The sequence below is a fragment of the Crotalus tigris genome, unplaced genomic scaffold, assembly GCF_016545835.1.
Source record: "Crotalus tigris isolate CLP2741 ecotype Arizona unplaced genomic scaffold, ASM1654583v1 scf7180000017549.6302385, whole genome shotgun sequence".
In the NCBI taxonomy this organism is placed as follows: domain Eukaryota; kingdom Metazoa; phylum Chordata; class Lepidosauria; order Squamata; family Viperidae; genus Crotalus; species Crotalus tigris.
In genome coordinates this window covers 5,437,826-5,456,155 of record NW_024096467.1, presented here as the reverse complement: position 1 = coordinate 5,456,155, position 18,330 = coordinate 5,437,826, and the positions used below count along the sequence as shown (strand labels likewise).

The following is an 18,330-nucleotide window of genomic DNA, read 5'->3' as shown; positions in this document are numbered from 1 at the left end:
AATAAAAAAGGCAGGATACAGATAGACAGACAGACAGATGTCTAAGATGTTGTGTAACTGTTCTCCATTTAGAAGAAAGTGTTCTGTGTAAGGATCTCACTTTTCCCCTCATTCTCCCTTTCTACCACAGTAAAACTGCATTGAGGATACTGACATGTGAACTGTATGGTTGCTTGGGAAACATTTTTATAACAGCATTTATCACACTTTCAAACACATTTCTATAAAAATGGAAATAAGTGGGTGACAAAAAGAAACAAAACACATCGTCTTGATATTGAGTGAAATCGATCGAAACAGAGGTTAGAAAACATGCAAGAAAGTTTACAGACTGTATTTCCAGAGTGTGTTAGTTATCATGGACAAAATTCAGTCAGGATGCAACACACTAAAAGTTGGTCCCAAGGAAAGAAAAACAAAACACCCTCCTTTCTTTCTTTCTTTCTTTTTTTAAAAAAACACTGTTATTTAAAGAACTGAACAACATTCTTTCTTTAAAAAAAAATAAAATATGCAACAACAAGCAAGAAGACAAAACACATCAAAAATGAGAATAAAAAAAAACACATCTTCAAAAGAAGACAAGAAGAAAAAAAAAGGGACAAAAAAGTTTTTCAAAGAGGGTCCTTGTCATGCAAATCAGTTTGGCAGGGGAAAAAAAATATACCTTCATCTTCTGCACCTTCGTTAGCACCTAAATCATCTGTCTGTTTCTTTGTTAGGGGACCTAGGATTGAGAATGGATAAAATGGAAGAAAAAGACAATTCAAGAATATACAAGATTGAAGGGGAAAAAAATCAATATTAAACTTCCAAAGATGTTGCAAGAAAAACTCTCCAGGAGGGAGATGAGTAATTATCTTGAAAACGTGTTTTCCAGTGAAATATCTCTCAATGTGTATATTGAGATGCTTTTTAACCAATTTCTATGTAAAAAGCGAACATGCAGTCCAGAAATTATATTAAAATTGAACATGAATATTTTTAATTGAAAAAATTAAAAAACCCATTATATACAAAATAACAGCCAAGGAATGTTTTTATCTGCTTAATTGACAAATTTATTTATGAGCACTGAAACAAATAAATTTCAGGGAACAACCGTTTAGCTTTTGGTCTGCATTATAGAGATTCCAATTGAAAAAGCAAGATAAAGGTTTTTTTTAAAAGGAATTTGTTTTAAAAGAAACATTCTAATACATTCAAATTGAATTTCATAAATCCAGCCACAGTAATTAACAATTTCCAATGCTAAGTAAGGACTTGATTTTTTTTTTCATCCTGGTGTATATAATTTAAATGCAGTTCTGAAAATAAAAATCCCTTTGAACTTTAGAATACCTGCTGATATTCTTGTTAAAAATGAAAGATACCAAAATAGGGTTTAAAAACCAAACACTGGAAGGTTTCTTTCACAATATTCATTACCATCTTAGTAGGTCAAGGCATTGCAAACTGATTCATAAGAATAAAGGAATTAAGACTTAAAAACATTTGGTGTCAAGACACAAAAATACCATTTACCAGTGCAAGATTAATCACACTTTGCAAATGAAAACGGCTACCATTTTCCTCAAGCATTCTGTGTACTGTGGTTTTCTTTTTAATTGCTCCAGAAGGAAAGTCAAAGGCCATGAAAGACATTATTTTGAAATACCACATCATTTTATAATTTGAAAGCACACACCAAAACAACTGAAATTCAGCATCACATTTCTTTTACTCTTTCTTCGTGCTAACACAGTAGTTCTGTCACCTGCATGCATCACAGGGGCACATTTCTCCCTGATGATATACAGTAGAATCATTCAGTTTTAAAAAAGCAGCCAAGCACCAAGTTAAAAAGAAAAGAATACAAATCTCATGCATAAAATGACAACTGAAAGAAGCTAAGGACAAAAGAAAAATCAGAAGGGACAGATGAAGAGTCACCAGAACATGGATAGTCAAGAGGCGCACAGCAGTCCAAAGAAACATTGAAACATTTATGCATTAAATATTCTGTTTTCATCATTTTTTTTCACATGACTGCAAAGAAGTAAACCGATTAGAAATTGGCAGTGTAAAAAAACAAACAAACATGGAAAATCAGAAAGTACTGTCAGTGGAAGAAGACAGAAATATGACCAAATTCACTTGTAGGATTTTTCCTTCAAAAATGTTTGTTGCCTGAGGCAAAGTGTTAATATCTCTTTCCATGTTCATTTCAGATGCAGACCTAGTTTCACAATTCAGTATTGCTGGGGAGAGAAATAGAGTCCATATTTAATTCCACAAATCTTCACCTGACTACCATAACCTTGCAATAAATCATGCTGTTAGAGATGGAGATAGTGATCATCAAATTCATACTACATACTCCAAAGAACATCTTCAATAGTAAAGATGATGGCCTTTCTTGCCTCACTTTTTCAGTTATGGTTTACTCAATCATTTGCATCAAAAACTAAAATTCTTTGCACACTTCAAACAACATCATGCTAACTATGAACAAATGGACAATGCTGTAGGACAGGGATTTGCAACCTTGACAACTTTAAGACTTGTGGACTTCAGCTCTCAGAATTTCTCAGTGAGCATAGCTGGATGAAGAATTCTGGGAGCTGAAATCCACAAGTCTTAAAGTTGTCAAGGTTGCAGATCCCTGCTGTAGGACAATGCCAAGGTTCTCATTGTGTCAAAATAATAATAATAACTACTACTGCTGCTACAACTGAAACACAGAAGTGCAAAACTAAACATAGAAGTGCATTTTTAAATGGCGATTGTTCTGACCCCACACACCAGTGGAGGCACCAGATAAATCGTGGTATAAGGGAGGTATTAAGTTTTATACATTTGAACTATAAAAATGTGATTCTCCTTCTAAATGGAAACTAAAGCAGCAATTTTTGACTGATGCGTAACTGACAAGAACCCAGGGAATGAATTTCTCCCTTTTATTGCACTGTCATGTTAAGAAAGGGTATACTTGTTGAATTCATATCTACTTCACAGCTGTTAAAGGCATCAAACGGCATTCTGAAAGGCAGATTCAGGCTGTTCACCTTCAACTATTATATCCACTTCCCTTCTTTCTGTGCCCTTCAGCCCAACTCATCTAAAACTAATAATAAAACAAGTAGAGAAACATTCCGTCTTCAAGGGTAGATAAAAATGGCTTTTTGTGCAGATTAGTGATTCTTTAATTGCAAATGACAGAAAATATCTTTTAGATCAATACATATGTCTCAGCATAGTGCCTGAATCTGGACTAATGATCAGAATCAATCAGAATAGGCTGGAAAGGACCTTGGAGGTCTTCTAGTCCAATGCCCGGCTCAAACAGGAGACCCTATACCATTTCAGATAGATGGTTGTCTAGTCTTTTCTTAAAAACCTATGGTGATGAAACACAACTTCTGAAGTCAAGCTGTTCCACTGGTTGATAGTCCTCACTGTTACGTGATTAGTTAGTATCTTTCTGGTTTCATTTTTGGTTTTTAACCTCCAAACATGTAGAGATTGGAAAGAGGAAGAAGAAGGAAAGATTATTTTCCCTCCGTCCTATGGGTCCAATGTTGCTGTGGACACCACTCAGTTTGTTGTTGATGTTTGTCCCACCAAAATTGAAGGGAATACCAGTATCCATCAATTACAAAGTTCTGATTCTAAAGGATAGTGATGGCATCCTTAAGCCTGTTATTATTTGCCACAGGATGATTTACTTTAATCATGATTAATAATAATAAGCTGTATTTAAGCAAGCACAGCCAATGTAGTGTAACCAAAGAAGGTTTAGGGCTGGGGATTTTTATCCAATGCCCTGGGACCTGAATACAGAGATTAATGCTGGCATATCCATATGCATATTATGTGTTTATCCACTGATGTAATTCACACACTGTAGTAATCCAGCCTGTTAGGAATTGGGCCATGCAAGTGTTATCTTGACAAGCTTCAACATCATAAACAGAACCACGGTTCACTTGACTCAATTTGTGGTTTTTTAAGGACAAATAAATGTTGGCTGCATACAATACAATTGTCTAGAGCAGTCTCCAACCTTCCTGGCACCAAGGACTGGTTTCAGGGAAAAAAAATCTTCTATGGGCCAGGCATGGGAGGAATGGTTTTGCCCGCAACCTAGATCCTGCACATGCGCAGATCAAGTTTCATTCACTCGCCACTTGCGTGGTCCAGTTCCTAACAGGCTATGGGCAAATACTGGATTGCGGCCCAGGGGTTGGGGATCCCTGGTCTAAAATACAATTGCTTATTTAACAGTTTACTCTGTTGTGATTTGGTTTTAGCTTAATGCCACCACTGAGGTTTGTCAAGTCTGTATTCTCATTTAGCATAATATCAAGCCATAATTAAACTCAGCCACCTCAAAAAACAATATGTACACTGAGACACTGAATTATAACTACCTAACTATCAAACAAATGTAGCTAGTGACATGACTTGTGGTGGTGGTGTTTTCACTGTAAATAATATCTCATAGTCTGCTTAGCATATGAACTAAACCATTTGTAAAACAAAGTCCCTTGATTTCTATGACATTGATCAAGTTGCAAAGCCATATTATATCTGACTCATGCCACAACTATCTCATGATACTTATTAGTACTAATGGGAAAATGGACCACAGGTCAGTGACCCAGGAGTGCAATGCAAGGAGCAAAAGGAATTATGGCATCTCATAGAAACAATTAATGGCTGGATTGCAGAAACAAGAAAACTGCTGTATGTGAAATAGGGGAAGCTCCGTGTGAACTCTGTATCCATTTAATCTAAATCTGCTCCTTGGTCTTATTTTCTACTAAAAATATAACTCAGCCTTTGCTCCTCAGAGACCTACCAGGTTTAAAATAGTCAGCTTGAAAGAGGAAAATACATCATATTGTATCTTTTCAGAATGAGATAATGTGCCTGCAGGAAGACATGTGAATGTCTAAGGCATGTGATCAAGGCACTGACATAACAATATGATTGGTGCTTAATTATTGTGGAGCATGTAATTCTTCTCCAGTTAATGAGACAGCAAAGCAGATAACATTTATTCATTTAAAGGGATTAAAGCATAACCATAGGGGGAAAAACGTTAAAAGACCATAAACTCTGATTGGTACACCAGATACAGGCAGAGGCAAGAGCTGTTTTAATTATTCTGTTTACATTTCCAGTTCCTGTGCCTCATATAAAAAGGAAGTTAAAATTTACAATAAATCTGATCCACAAACCTAACTGGAAACCAAGAAATTCGGTCATTTTGGGTTCATTTCTGCTAGATGCCTTGAATGCTTATTACAAGCTGTGGTGGGGAATACTCGCCAAATAAAGAGAGAAAAGTAATATTCCAATGGTGCCAAATTAGAACAATAAAAGCAATAAAAAAACTAGAGTGTTTCAAGCAACTTTTCATTGGCCAAACATACAGGGAATCTTTGAATTACAACAGTTCATTTAGTGACCGTTTGAACTTACAGCAGCAGTGAAAAAAGTGACTTATGACCATTTTTCACATTTACGATCAGGGCTTTTTTTTGTCACAGAATGCATGGAATGGCCTTCTGGCACCTTTTTTTGAACCGAACAACGGGTTCCTTCTAAACTGCCAGCGGGAGGCCAGGTATGCCTGCAGAGCGATTTTGCAGACCCCCAGCAGCCCAATCCAGGCTCTGGAAGCCTGGAAATGGCCTCTACCGCCCGGATCTATAGCTGCAGAGCGATTTTTTGCCCCCCCCTCCATGTGCCATTTTGTGCCTCTTCCAAACCTCCGGAGCCCCGATCCATGGACGCAGAGTGATTTTGCAGGTCCTCCAGCAATCCAATCTGGGCTCCGGAGGCCTTTTTCAGGCCTCTGGAGCCCAGATCAGGCCGCTGGGGGCCCCGCAAAATCGCTCCCTAAAGCAGCTTCTTCTCCCCCCCCCCTGCTCCATAAAGGGCTTTTGACTGGAGCCGGAACTGTGCGTGAGTTCCGGCACCTTTTTTTTTTTTTTCAAAAAAAGCACTGCTTATGACCATTGCAGCATCCCCACGGTCACGTGATCAAAATTCAGAGGCTTGGGAGCTGACTCATATTTATCATGATTGCAGTGTTCCAGGTCATGTGATCACTTTTTGTAGCTTTCTGACAAGCAAAGTCAATGGGGAAGACAGATTCACTTATGTTACTAACTTAACAGTAATTCACTCAATAACCGTGGCAAAGGTAGAGTGTCATGGATATTTCTAAAGAAATTTCAAAAGCCATTGAGGAAAAGGTATAAGAACTGAATCTGCTTTCCTGGGACAAAACTCACTTAACAACTGTCTCATTTAGCAACAGAAATTTTGGCTTCAATTGTGGTCATAAAACAAGGATTACCAGGATAAAAAAAAATCTAAACTGCCATGTGTTTCTCTGATACAAAGTACAGGTATGTACATCCCATCCAAAGACCTCATATTTTTATTCATTAAATTGCAAGATTTATTATACAAGCTTGTAATTTTTAAAAAAGTTTTCTAGTAAATGACTAGTACATTTTAGTATGGCCAATTGATTGGAAGCTGTGAATAGCATTAATATATGCCAGATACGATTTCCGGCTTCCTGGATAGTTCCTCAGGCCATCCCCAAGGAAAGCAGATTCGGTTCTTATACCTCTTCCTCAATGTCTTTTGAAATTTCTTTAGCAATATCCATGACACTCTACCCTTGCAGAGTAAGCAACAAGAGTAAGACAAAAAAGAAGTAGGAAGCAAAGGAAATTGAGGGTAGGAGGTAAGGAGAAACATATCTATGGAGATTCTCAGTCATCCAGGACATGGTTGTCCCAAAGGTGCTTTTTCAAAAGGCAACTGGATTTTCTTGTTTTTTTCCTTGAAGAGTTTTGCTTCTTATTTAAGAAGCTTCTTCAGTTCTGACTGAATATTGGAGAAAGGAAGGATTTATACTCCTTACAGTCATCTAGTTGTTAATACTCTCTAATGAGAGTGCTAGGGAGCTTCATAGCACATCAAACTTACTTTAGTTACTATTTCTGCTGATGGCCTTAAGTTTCACTTATTACAAAATAATCAAAAGCATATGTTCATTTGGATCCATTTTACTCATTTTAACAAACATCGATACCTCACAATAGATGGCATACTAACCACTACCTTTCATCAGCACCATTTAAATATTTATTTATCTATTTTCCCCTTTAGTTAATAGTGCAGCCAAATACAAAAAGTCATCTATTTACTCTAATTCACCATTTATATACAACCTGCAAGCAGTGTATTTTCCTTGTCAAACACAAATACTTTGGTGTTTGGTACATTAATTTTCAAATCCATATTGCTTGCTGCTTTGTACATCTGATTAACATTTGCTTTGGGTTATTCAGGCTCTTGGCCAACAACACGGCTATGCATACATAAAGATACACATACATTATTCTCCTTATCCACGCAGCTCAAACATCATCACAAGCATTCTTCACACACTCATCTATAAATACATAAAATAACTCATCAAAAACTGGGCATCAAATATCCTTCCTTTATTCTTTGTTCAAAGCTGAACAGTTCAGTGAGCATTATTGTAACATGTACTTTGCTTCCATCATACACTGGTTTTATTGACATTCAGCAATTGATCTTCAGCTACATATTTGTAGAAAACATTTCAGAATCATAAGTTATTCATTTTATCGTGTATTTTAAGTCAACAAATACACAAAACATTTTCTCATACATTTTAAGACAACAAATGCACAATACATTTTCTTTCTTGCATTGTACATTTTTCAATGACTTGTTGAGGAAAGAGAAAAAATCCATATTGTATACTCTCTCATGTGCATGAAGCTGAACTAAACTTCCCAAGTGTAATTCATTGTCTATGTTGGTTTAAGAGCATGTTGATGTATTCCATGCCATGCCGTGCCAAATTCTATTCTATTCTGTTCTGTTCTGTTCCGTTCTGTTCCATTCCATTCCATATTTCCTGTACGTTTTCAATCAGAATACTGTCAAACAGCTTCCCAGGCATACTGAATAAACCAATTCCCTGCAGTTTTTCCCTTGGCCAAAGGGAATAAAAATAAAAATAGGTTTCCTTCAATCATCAGGGTTAGAGACAGTTCTCACAGTCATGTTTAAAAATTCTGTAGCCACTGTCTTTTATACCAGCTAGAGATTTTGAGTTATTACTAGCAATTAATTATGTCAAAACTTCTTAAAAGTTATGTCATTTTAGTTTAGTGTTAGTTTATTCTGTAATTTTTTATCTATAAAATGAAATTACGTGTTTTTGTGTTTTGCTTAATATTTTAATTTAAGATGTTTTTACAAGATCACCTCCTACACTGAACCCATAACATATTTCATACTATACCATAATATTTTTTCTATATTTACATTTCTACTTGCAGCCTTACTATACTAAACATTGCAGTAATTATGACTTTATTTTCTTCATTTTTTCTTGGCCTATATCATTTAAAATATATTTCAATTTTACCACACATTAGAATCTCTCCCATGCAAACCATTAAAATACGTTTTCCTGCATTCCTCTGTTTCATTTTCCACTTTTTCCTTTTGTCTTTGACCTACAAAAATATTGTACATTTTTCATTTTTCAGTTCAGTAAGATGTCTTTCTTAGATCTGTAGAATGTAAAAGGGCGACTTTGATGTTCTTCTCAGACGGATACCTATTATTAAATTGGGCGGTTTAAAATAACAAGTTTCCTTTTGAAAAAAATAGGAAATTCCATTCTATCCACAAGAGAAAGAGCTGCAATAAGAGACAGGCCTATTAAGTATATATTAGTGGAAATAAAAACATCTCTTAGGGTTTAGACATTTTGATTAACAAATATTCACGAATGAAGGCAAATATACGTATCCCAGGATAATGTTGCAGGAGTCAATCTGGGTCGGTCACCGAGACCGGGAGTTTTGTCTTCTGAGCTTTTGGACTCATGCTGGAGCCCATCTTATTAATTATGAGCCTATTAATGACTATTGAGGTGTTTTGAACAAGTATTTACTTTGGCTAGGATTATATGATTATGGTCAGGCAAAATGGTTTAGGCCCTTCATTAAGCTACCATGCTGTTCCACCTAGATTAAATTCTTATGCATAGAAATTATAAGAAGATTATAAAATGAAGATTAACCTGGCAGATACATGGCACTCTTTAAGCTCTTCACAATATGAAAATATATTCTTTCAATTCCATATCAAACATAAATAAATATAATTTTATTTATTTTATTTACCAATTTTATATGATTATATTGTTCATATTTTAATATATTTATCCTTAGTTGACCAAATACATGAATTTAATGTATGTTCTATTGTTATAGATGGTCATGGTTTATTTGGAAAAGTTATATCATTTATTCAAGTTCATATTTAAATTAATGGGGTCCATCTTTTTTTAAAAAGAAAAACAGGTCCAAAATGAGTTTGAAGAGAGAACAAATGGATTGTTAGCAGGCAGAACGAAAGGCTCCAAGAAATTGGAAAATTGGAAAATATCTCCTATCCCATCCTGCACCAGCTTGGTATATCATATACAGTATGTCTGTGTTTATGTATATAACATACACATCCCCCCACACACAAATATAACTTCTCATTTCTATAATAACGACTCAAAAACAATTGAGGAAGAAATTAATCCAGTTTGATAAAATATACCTTTTTCAAATAGTACATAATATCAAGCTATTATTTATGTTGTGTGTTTATCCTTTAACTCTTGAAAAAAAAAAGATGCCACTCAGTCTATCTGGACATGAAAAGCCCTGGGTGCAGATGGCAATCCTTCTGAGCGATAAATTGAGGGGGTATGTGTGTCCTTAATAGTAGGAGAAATGGAAAATGATGCTTTTTCAACAAGGTTTTCTCAAATATGAGGTTTCCATTATTGATTTTGAAGACTGGTTCAAGGTCTGCTGATTTGTGTCCCATTTCCTTGTTAAAAGTAGACGCTAACCTATCAGCGGTGATTGCAGGATGTTTTATTTGATTATCCATCTGGCTTCATAAAAGTTGGCATGGGCACCAGATAGATAATCTGGATATACGTTCAGTAAAATTGAAACACATACTACAGATTATATATAGAAATGTCCTTTGATATGTGCTGTGGGAATTTTTGAACAAAGACTTGGCCAACTCAGTAGGATTTTGGAAACAAATCATAGAAAGGGCCTCAGGACTTTACCCTTCAGCAAGATAATTCTCTGAAAGCAAAGCACAATAGGGATGAATTTTGTTTTGGGAGAGAACCTTCCAAAACAAAAATCATTTAAAAAATTCCCAAATGCATCTCTAGGAAAGAACCAGATGGACACCAGTTAAAAATTTTGCTCACTTCTTCATTGTAATTCTTCTATCTGCTTCTTTCCCAGCATGAGACCTAGAGCAGACCATGTTTAATGGTTCAGAAAGTATTCCAGGAGCCATAGTCTTCATCTTTTCCCTTTTTTGTTCATTAATATGGATTCTAAATCCCTCAGACAGGATTATTACAAATAATTCTTCTAACACAATATTTCAGGGAACTCAAGATTCTATCTTTCCTTTTAGTTTTATCTTTGGAGCCAGTTCTAGTTTTTTTGTTGTAAGCAATCAAGTTTTTTTTTTAAAAAAAAAAATAGGATTATTAGATGCTATTGTGTGATCCCTCTGATAACATGGCATGATTTAGCTCTATTTCTTTTTCTAAATACAATATACGGTTGTAAATTGTTCAAATGGGACATAAATTATAATCTATGCATAAAATAGACATATAACGCCTATCTGGAAACTGCAGGTAAATTCTTGTTTGGAAGTTATGGATTATTAGATGTATTAACACTCAACTTATTGCTAATCAAGTTTTTAAATTACTCGAATTACTACAACATTAAGTTTAATTTTGTATGACTGCAGAATGTCAGTATATTATATCTTTTGGTTACACAATTTATTCCATTACAGCATCTATGTCTCCCAAAGTACTGTCAACATTTCCATCTCTTTTGATTATATGTATATGATTATTATTATATGTAAGGCAGCAATATTCTTTATAAACAATTAAAGAACACTGTAAAGTGGTTATTAAATAGTTACAAGAACTCTGAATAATGAATTAAAACATCCCATATTAACAAATTAATGGTTACAGTTTTAAAGACCATTAAACATTTCTTTTGATATAAGATTAAATTAATTCAACCCAAGATTTTTTTTTTTGTTTATGTTTTTGGACACTCCAGAGAATGTCTTAAAAAGCATTAGCTGATTACACTGGAAATGTAAAGTGGGTTAGGAGATACTTATTTAAATGGCATAGGTTTACCCTACAATTGCCCTGTTTTGGATTGATGTCTCCTCTTGACATTATGTCTATCTCACATTCAGGATCTCTTGTTATCCTTATATCCTTCACTAATTATTTTAATCTTTCATCCAAAACAGTCACTTTTAAATACATACATAAATTTGCCATGTATATGCATGGACAGATATGTTTAAACAACTTGACTGATATTTTTTTTTTCAAAATTCAGTGCATATAAACTTTCTCCATATATATATATATATATATATATGGAGAAAGTTTATATGCATTGAGTTTTGGAAAAAAAAATATCAGTCAAGTTGTTTAAACATATCTGTCCATGCATATACATGGCAAATTTATGTACGTATTTAAATATATATATTGTCCTTAATAGTATTAGAAACATGAATCCCGGGTATACACATAATGTGAAATAAAATAAGGTGATCACCAAGATAAAATCATAAACACAAATATTTAATGTACAAAACCAAGCTTTCGTCGGCCACACTACCGACATCGTCAGGGTATAAAATGCTGGATCCGGGAGTCGATTTTTATGTGGCTGGTTGCCTCTGCGCTTTGACCCTGGATCGGGTCATTGGTCCGCTCATTAGCATCGGCTGTGTAGTTCTTAAAGGGGCCATTTCTAAAGTTGTCCTCTCCTCTCCAATTGCTGTTGTTTTCTTTGTGTGTGGGTGGGTGCCTGGAGATCCGCTGTTCATCGCTCCCAGTCGTCCCGATTAACGGGAGAACAGGCAAGTAATAGCAAGTGCAAATGGGATGGGTACCTCCTGCGCTCTCATATATGTACCGAGGGGGCAATGAGGGTAACAAGTAGTGGAGCCACTCCAAAGACACACCCGGTTAGCAACCCATTAACACACACAGGAGCTTACCCGTTAGTGAGAGAGAGAAGGGGGGGTGATAAGAAACAGGAACAACGAGACGACAAACCCCCAGGAGTTTACACACAGGCAAGGAATACAACAAGGCTGGCAAATAGAAGAACAGAGCTTGAAGCACACACGCTAGATAGCGTGGCAATACAGAGGCAAACTAAGATGAATGAGGGGGTGGGGAGAGACGACTGGGAGTGGATGAATAGCGGATCTCCAGTCCTTCCTTCCTTCCTTCCTTCCTTCCTTCCTTCCTTCCTTCCTTCCTTCCTTCCTTCCTTCCTTCCTTCTTTTGTCATTTCATTAATTAACTTATGTTCTTTACATTACAAAGCACAACCTTCCATATGCCATCGTCAACACCAAATAACTCCATGAAGTTTAAACTTCACTGCACATTATGACTTTGCTGAAATGAAACTATAACTTAATGTTTTTTTAGAAAGAACAGATTAGACTAGATTACCAGCCTTAGTTGTATCCATGGTCCATGGAATAGTTCCTCATAAAAATAAAGAATAGTAAAGAAACATGTAAGTGTTCATGTCACAAGTATAACCAAAGCCTAATTTTATCCCATATGTGCTGCTTCTATTCTACATAAGCTAGGATCTCGAAATTAGGGGTTACCTGACAAGCAAACATTTTGTAGTGCACATCTACCCAACAAGAAGACATGTGCAGTGCATTGCTACATTCAGAATACACGGAAGTTCTACAATGCTAAATTTCTTTAGACTTTTTCAATAAAGGTGACAATAAGTGAAGTCAATGCATAGAAATAAATTTTTAAACATAGTTAAGAAGAAATGGAAAAATAGAAGGCTCTTTCCACAAAAGGAAATTGGCATTCATGAAGAAATAATGACAAAATATTTTCATGCAATTGCAAGGTAAACAATATTGAAATGCTCATGAAGTTAGCAAAAATTGAGTTCAAATGAAGCTGTTTTATTTTGTTCTGCCCTTCTATTGTAAAAGTTTCTCTCTGTGTGCATGTTTTGTGTGTGTGTGTGTGTGTGTGTGTGTGTGTGTGCCTGCACTATTTCTTATCTTTCAAACCATATCATATTCTAAGGGGGCCTTGGTGCTCTCTAAACTTGGTTGTTTTCTTGTAGATGTTTCATTAGCCAACTACTGTAAGTTACATCATCAGTGCTAGAAGGGAATTGGGATTTTCTATTTTATTTATATGCAAGTGGCTTCCCTGTCAATGTTGGTGAAAATGTTCTTAGTGGTTCCTTGATTAGGCTGTAGTTAACAGTTAGTTTGTTTATCTGAGTTCGTAGTTTCTTGATCGGGTTATCCTATTCATTTATACATAGATGTAATCTTGTGCATATTAAGTATACAATGTGTGACAAGATCAACTATACAGTGGGAATTTGGCAAGCTTATTTAAAAGAAACACACACCCACCTATTGCATGGTACTAAAAAGCTAATTTATATGTCTTAAGGGCAACTCTGTTAATTTTCCTTTTCCTAATGTCTTGCTTTATTACTGAGCTGGGATGTACCTAACCTAATGCAGGTGGCAGCTCTGTAGAGAGAGTTAAATTTGCAAATGAATTTAGCTCTCTAAGTTACTACTTTTTCCTCCCACTTGCCTGAGAATTCCAACCCATAATCAGAGCTAATTAAACTAATTGCTTGCTGTAATAGCATTATTTTAGTATGCTTGCTCCACTCCAAGTTTACACACACACACACACACACACACACACACACACACACACGCCACAGAGATAGTTGTGTGTGTATTGTTTTAACATAGCAGGCACAGTTTATGAAAGAACAAGAAGAGTCTAAAACATGAATGATGGTGTTGAAAGAAAAGTCTCCATCAGGGTCCAGTCCAAGCCAGGAATAAAAAAAATGGTGACTGCTTTAGAAAGAAGGTTGCAGTTTATTGAAGAGGAGAGCCAGACAGAAAGATGGCTCTGGGAAGGCTGACCACATATTGCTGGGAGTGGTGGGTTTTTATATCTTCTGGGGCTTTTGAGCTTGTTTCCTGTTCCTGTTTGAGGGTTTGTATTTCCTGTGTCATGTACTTTGACCCGAGCCTGAGTGTGCCCTTTTGGTATTGGTGGGTTAATCCTATTATGTCCCCAAAGGTCATGTCTTTTAGAATTTGGGTGGGGTATGTAGATTTTAGAGGTCTTTGTCTTCCTAATCTCATCAGTTTCTTCTAGCTTCCTGGCTCCAACCTTCCTGAATGGATTATTACATCTGCATTTCTAAAAGCTGGTTTCTGCTGACTTTTCTGGATGGGGGAAAGGAAAAGTTTCTACCTTTTAAAGATCTTCTCCATTACTCCTTTGCAGAAATATATTCTGCCTTTTTAATATTTCCCAAAATATTTCTTTCTATGGATTCTTCCCACAATGGCTTTGTATATCGTGTCAACATCTCATACACTTGCTTGAAAAAGATAACTGGTTACTTCCATTTACATGTTTCCTAAGTGTCTGAGGTGAAAAATCTTCATTTTTCAAGACCTTTCCTGAAAAATGGAACTTATTGTTAAAAGCAGTATTATAACAAAGAAGGGCATTTCACAGGATGATCAAACTTAGTACTGATCAGTCATAGAGCTTTAAGCTTTTGGACAGGAATCTTTCCCAACTTATGGAAAAGATTCCTAATTTATACAATCTGGAACCTTTCAGAAATAATAATTGTGCTTTATTACTAACTGAAGGTTTTGGAATCTATCAGGACTAAACAAAGAGTTTGAACAAGGTCAGTATGATTGAGATTTAACATACATGAAACAAAACCATTGAAATCCATTGTCTTTAAATAAGCTTTCATTCAAAATATAGTCAAGTCTTAATACATTCTATGATTTGCTTTGAATTTCCTTGAGAATGCTTGAATGAATGAATGAAATACACATGAACATATGCATACACATATCTATAGAACTGTGGGAATTGGGATCCCAGTATAGGTAGTCCTCAACTTATGATCACAATTGAGCCCAAAGTTTCTGTTGTTGTAACATTTGTTAAGTGAGTTTTGCCCCATTTTATGACCTTTCTAGTCACAGTTGTTAAGTGAATCTGGCTTCCCCATTGACTTTGCTTGTCAGAAGATTGCAAAAGGTGATCACATGACCATGGGACACTGCAGCTGTCATAAATATAAGTCAGTTGCCAAGGGTCTAAATTTTGATCACAAGACCATGGGGATGCTGCAATGGCCATAAGCATGAAAAACAGTTACAAGTCACTTTTTTCCCGAGCTGCTGTAACTTCAAACAGTCACTAAATGAACTGTTGTAAGTCAAGGACTACCTATATGGAGATTGAATGTCTTTAAACCACTACTTCCCACTACCATAATCCCTTAACAATCTCACATCTCTCCAAACTTCTTGGAATTCCCATTCATTTTCACCCATGCTGGCTGAGATTTGCCCAAAATATTTAATAGATTTTCAAATGGAGCAAAACCTTTTAATTAACCTAAACTCTGGATCCAAACGATGCACATAACATGTACTGCCTACTTCTCAAATAAAATGCTTATAGGCAAGGAATTCCCATATTATTAGTCTAATCTATGCTCTGCTAGGATAGACTTCCTTTCTGAGAGCTGAATGACCCAGTTAAATTTTGTAGAGTATTCAAGTTCTTATCTAAACAAGAATGTCAAATTTAATGAACAATCCTATAAATAATCTGCAACTCCTACAGCTAACTAGAGGCTGAGTTTTCTAATTTCCATATTCGGAAATGTTCCACTACCAGAGAATAAAATAACTATCCAGGACCATGTAGGCTGAGATTATAAAATAAAGTTTTGTATAGCATTTCCTTCTACAGTGAAACATATTATTCTTAGCTAGGATCAACTGTTTATGCCAATTATGGAAAAGGCAGCACTTGTCTGTCACGGGTATTCAAGTTTCTTCAGAGAATGATATATTAAAAATGCCATTTGTTCTTGTTAGCAGAAAAGAGGAGGGGACTGGAGGCTAAAACATATAAAGAATAATTGCTGGAATTGGGTATGTCTAGTTTAATGAAAAAAAAAAAGGACTAAGGGTGACATGATAGCAGTGTTCCAATATCTCAGGGGCTGCCACAAAGAAGAGTCAAGCTGTTCTCCAAAGTGCCTGAAGGCAGGACAACTAATCAAGGAGAGAAGCAACCTAGAACTAAGAAGAATTTCCCTGACAGTTAGAACAATTAATCAGTGGAATATCTTGTCACCAGAAATTATGAATGCTCCAACACTGGAAGTTTTTAAGAAGAAACTGGACAACCATTTGTCTGAAATGGTATAGGATTTCCTGCCTGAGCAGGGGGTTGGATCTCCAAAGTCCCTTTTATTCTATTCTTAAACAGAGAGAAAAATCAGGGTTGGTTGGTTTGTTTTTTTAGAAGGCATGAGGCAGAGTACACAGAAGGTGGTTTTCATTAAATAAGATGACTAACAAAACAATAAGGAAGAGGGAGTAAAATATGAGGCAGATGTTCAAACCATCACAGAATATCAGAATAACGGAATAGTAGAGTTGGAAGAGACCTTGGAAATCCTCTAGTCCAACCCCCTGCTCAGGCAGGAAACCCTATACCATTTCAGACAAATGGTTGTCCAGTCTCTTCTTAAAAAATTCCAGTGTTGGAGCATTCACAACTTATGGAGGCAAGTGATTCCACTGGTTAATTGTTCTGTCAGGAAATTTCTTCTTAGTTCTAGGTTGCTTCTCTCTTTGGTTAGTTTCCATTCATTGCTTCTTGTCCTGCCTTCAGGTGCTTTGGAGAATAGCTTGACTCCCTCTTCTCTGTGGCAACCCCTGAGATATTGAAACACTGCTATCATGTCCGCCCTCATCCTTCTCTTCATTAAACTAGACATACCCAATTCCAGCAACTATTCTTTATATGTTTTAGCCTCCAGTCCCCTAATCATCTTTGTTGCTCTTCTCTGCATTCTTTCTAGAGTCTCAATTCTTATCACCCTGGTAGATAGCATGGTGAGAAAGAGGCCAAACATCGTGTTTTGCATTACAGTCCCTATTACAATCATGTACCTCTACATCAAGTAGTTAGTGTTTTATTTTCATTTTCTCTTCAAACAGTAGATGTGGTTATTTTTAATTCCTTTGGTGAAGTTTTTAAGCTTCCAATTTACAGAATTTACAGAATCACAGAGTTGGAAGGGGCCTTAGAGGTCTTCTATTCCAACCCCCTGCTAAGCAGGTGACCCTATACCATTCCAGACAAGTCACTGTCCAGTCTCTTCTTAAAAGTCTCCAGTGATGGAGCATCCATAACTTCTGAAGGCAAGCCATTCCACTGGTTAATTGTCCTCACTACTAGGAAATTTCTAGTTCTAGCTCTTCTCTCCTTGGTTAGTTTCTATCCATTGCTTCTTGTCTTGCCTTCAGGTGCTTTGGAGAATAGATTGATCCCCTCTTTTTTGTGGCAGCCCCTCAAAAACTGTTAACATGTCTCCCCAGTCCTTCTTTTCACTTGAGCAAACACACCCAATTCCTGCAACTATTCTCCATATGTTTTAACCTCCAGCCCTCAAATCATTTTTGTCACTGTTCCCTGCACTCTTTCCAGAGTCTTACAGCTTTTTTATAATGTGGTGACCAAAAATGGATGCAGTATTCTAAGTATACAAGTTAAGTGTCTATAGTGTCTGTACTATACAAGTACAGATATTCTCTTCTACTGAAATCTAGCACCAGATTTCTTAAACCTTAAAGCAGGTGTCTTCAAACTTGGCCCTTTGATGACTTGTGGACTTCAACTCCCAGAATTCCTCAGCCAACATGCCTGGCTGAGGAATTCTGGGAGTTGAAGTCCATAAGTCATAAAAGGGCCAAGTTTGAAGACCCCTGCCTTAAAGTGATGACTCTAGCAACAAATTCTTAACTATAAACCATAGTATTGGAGTGCTCTGACTCTTTTTTAAAGGCCAGCTATTATGCCAGAGACAATTCTAAGAACGCCAAAGGATGAAGTGTCAGAAACAAAGCCGTCAGCAGCATCTGAAATTGGTTTGAGAAACATTGAACTATTGGTATCATATTGTTTGGAATCAGCTCAAGAGACAAAGAGGTGCAGATTAATTTAATAGATAGAAAGGTAGAACT

At 36.1% G+C, this 18,330-nt stretch overlaps 1 protein-coding gene across 5 annotated transcripts in view; it reads right to left on the bottom strand.

Moving 5' to 3' along the window:
* Positions 1–18,330, bottom strand: part of NLGN1 (neuroligin 1) — a 554,754-nt gene that overhangs the window by 323,190 nt on the left and 213,234 nt on the right. For 3 of the 5 annotated variants that reach the window (XM_039338307.1, XM_039338296.1, XM_039338317.1), the window contains exon 3: positions 668–727. The exons of the other annotated variants lie outside the window; for them this stretch is intronic. In XM_039338307.1, the coding sequence (XP_039194241.1) occupies positions 668–727 (60 nt within the window). The remainder of the gene's footprint in view (positions 1–667; positions 728–18,330) is intronic. 5 annotated transcript variants of the gene reach the window in all.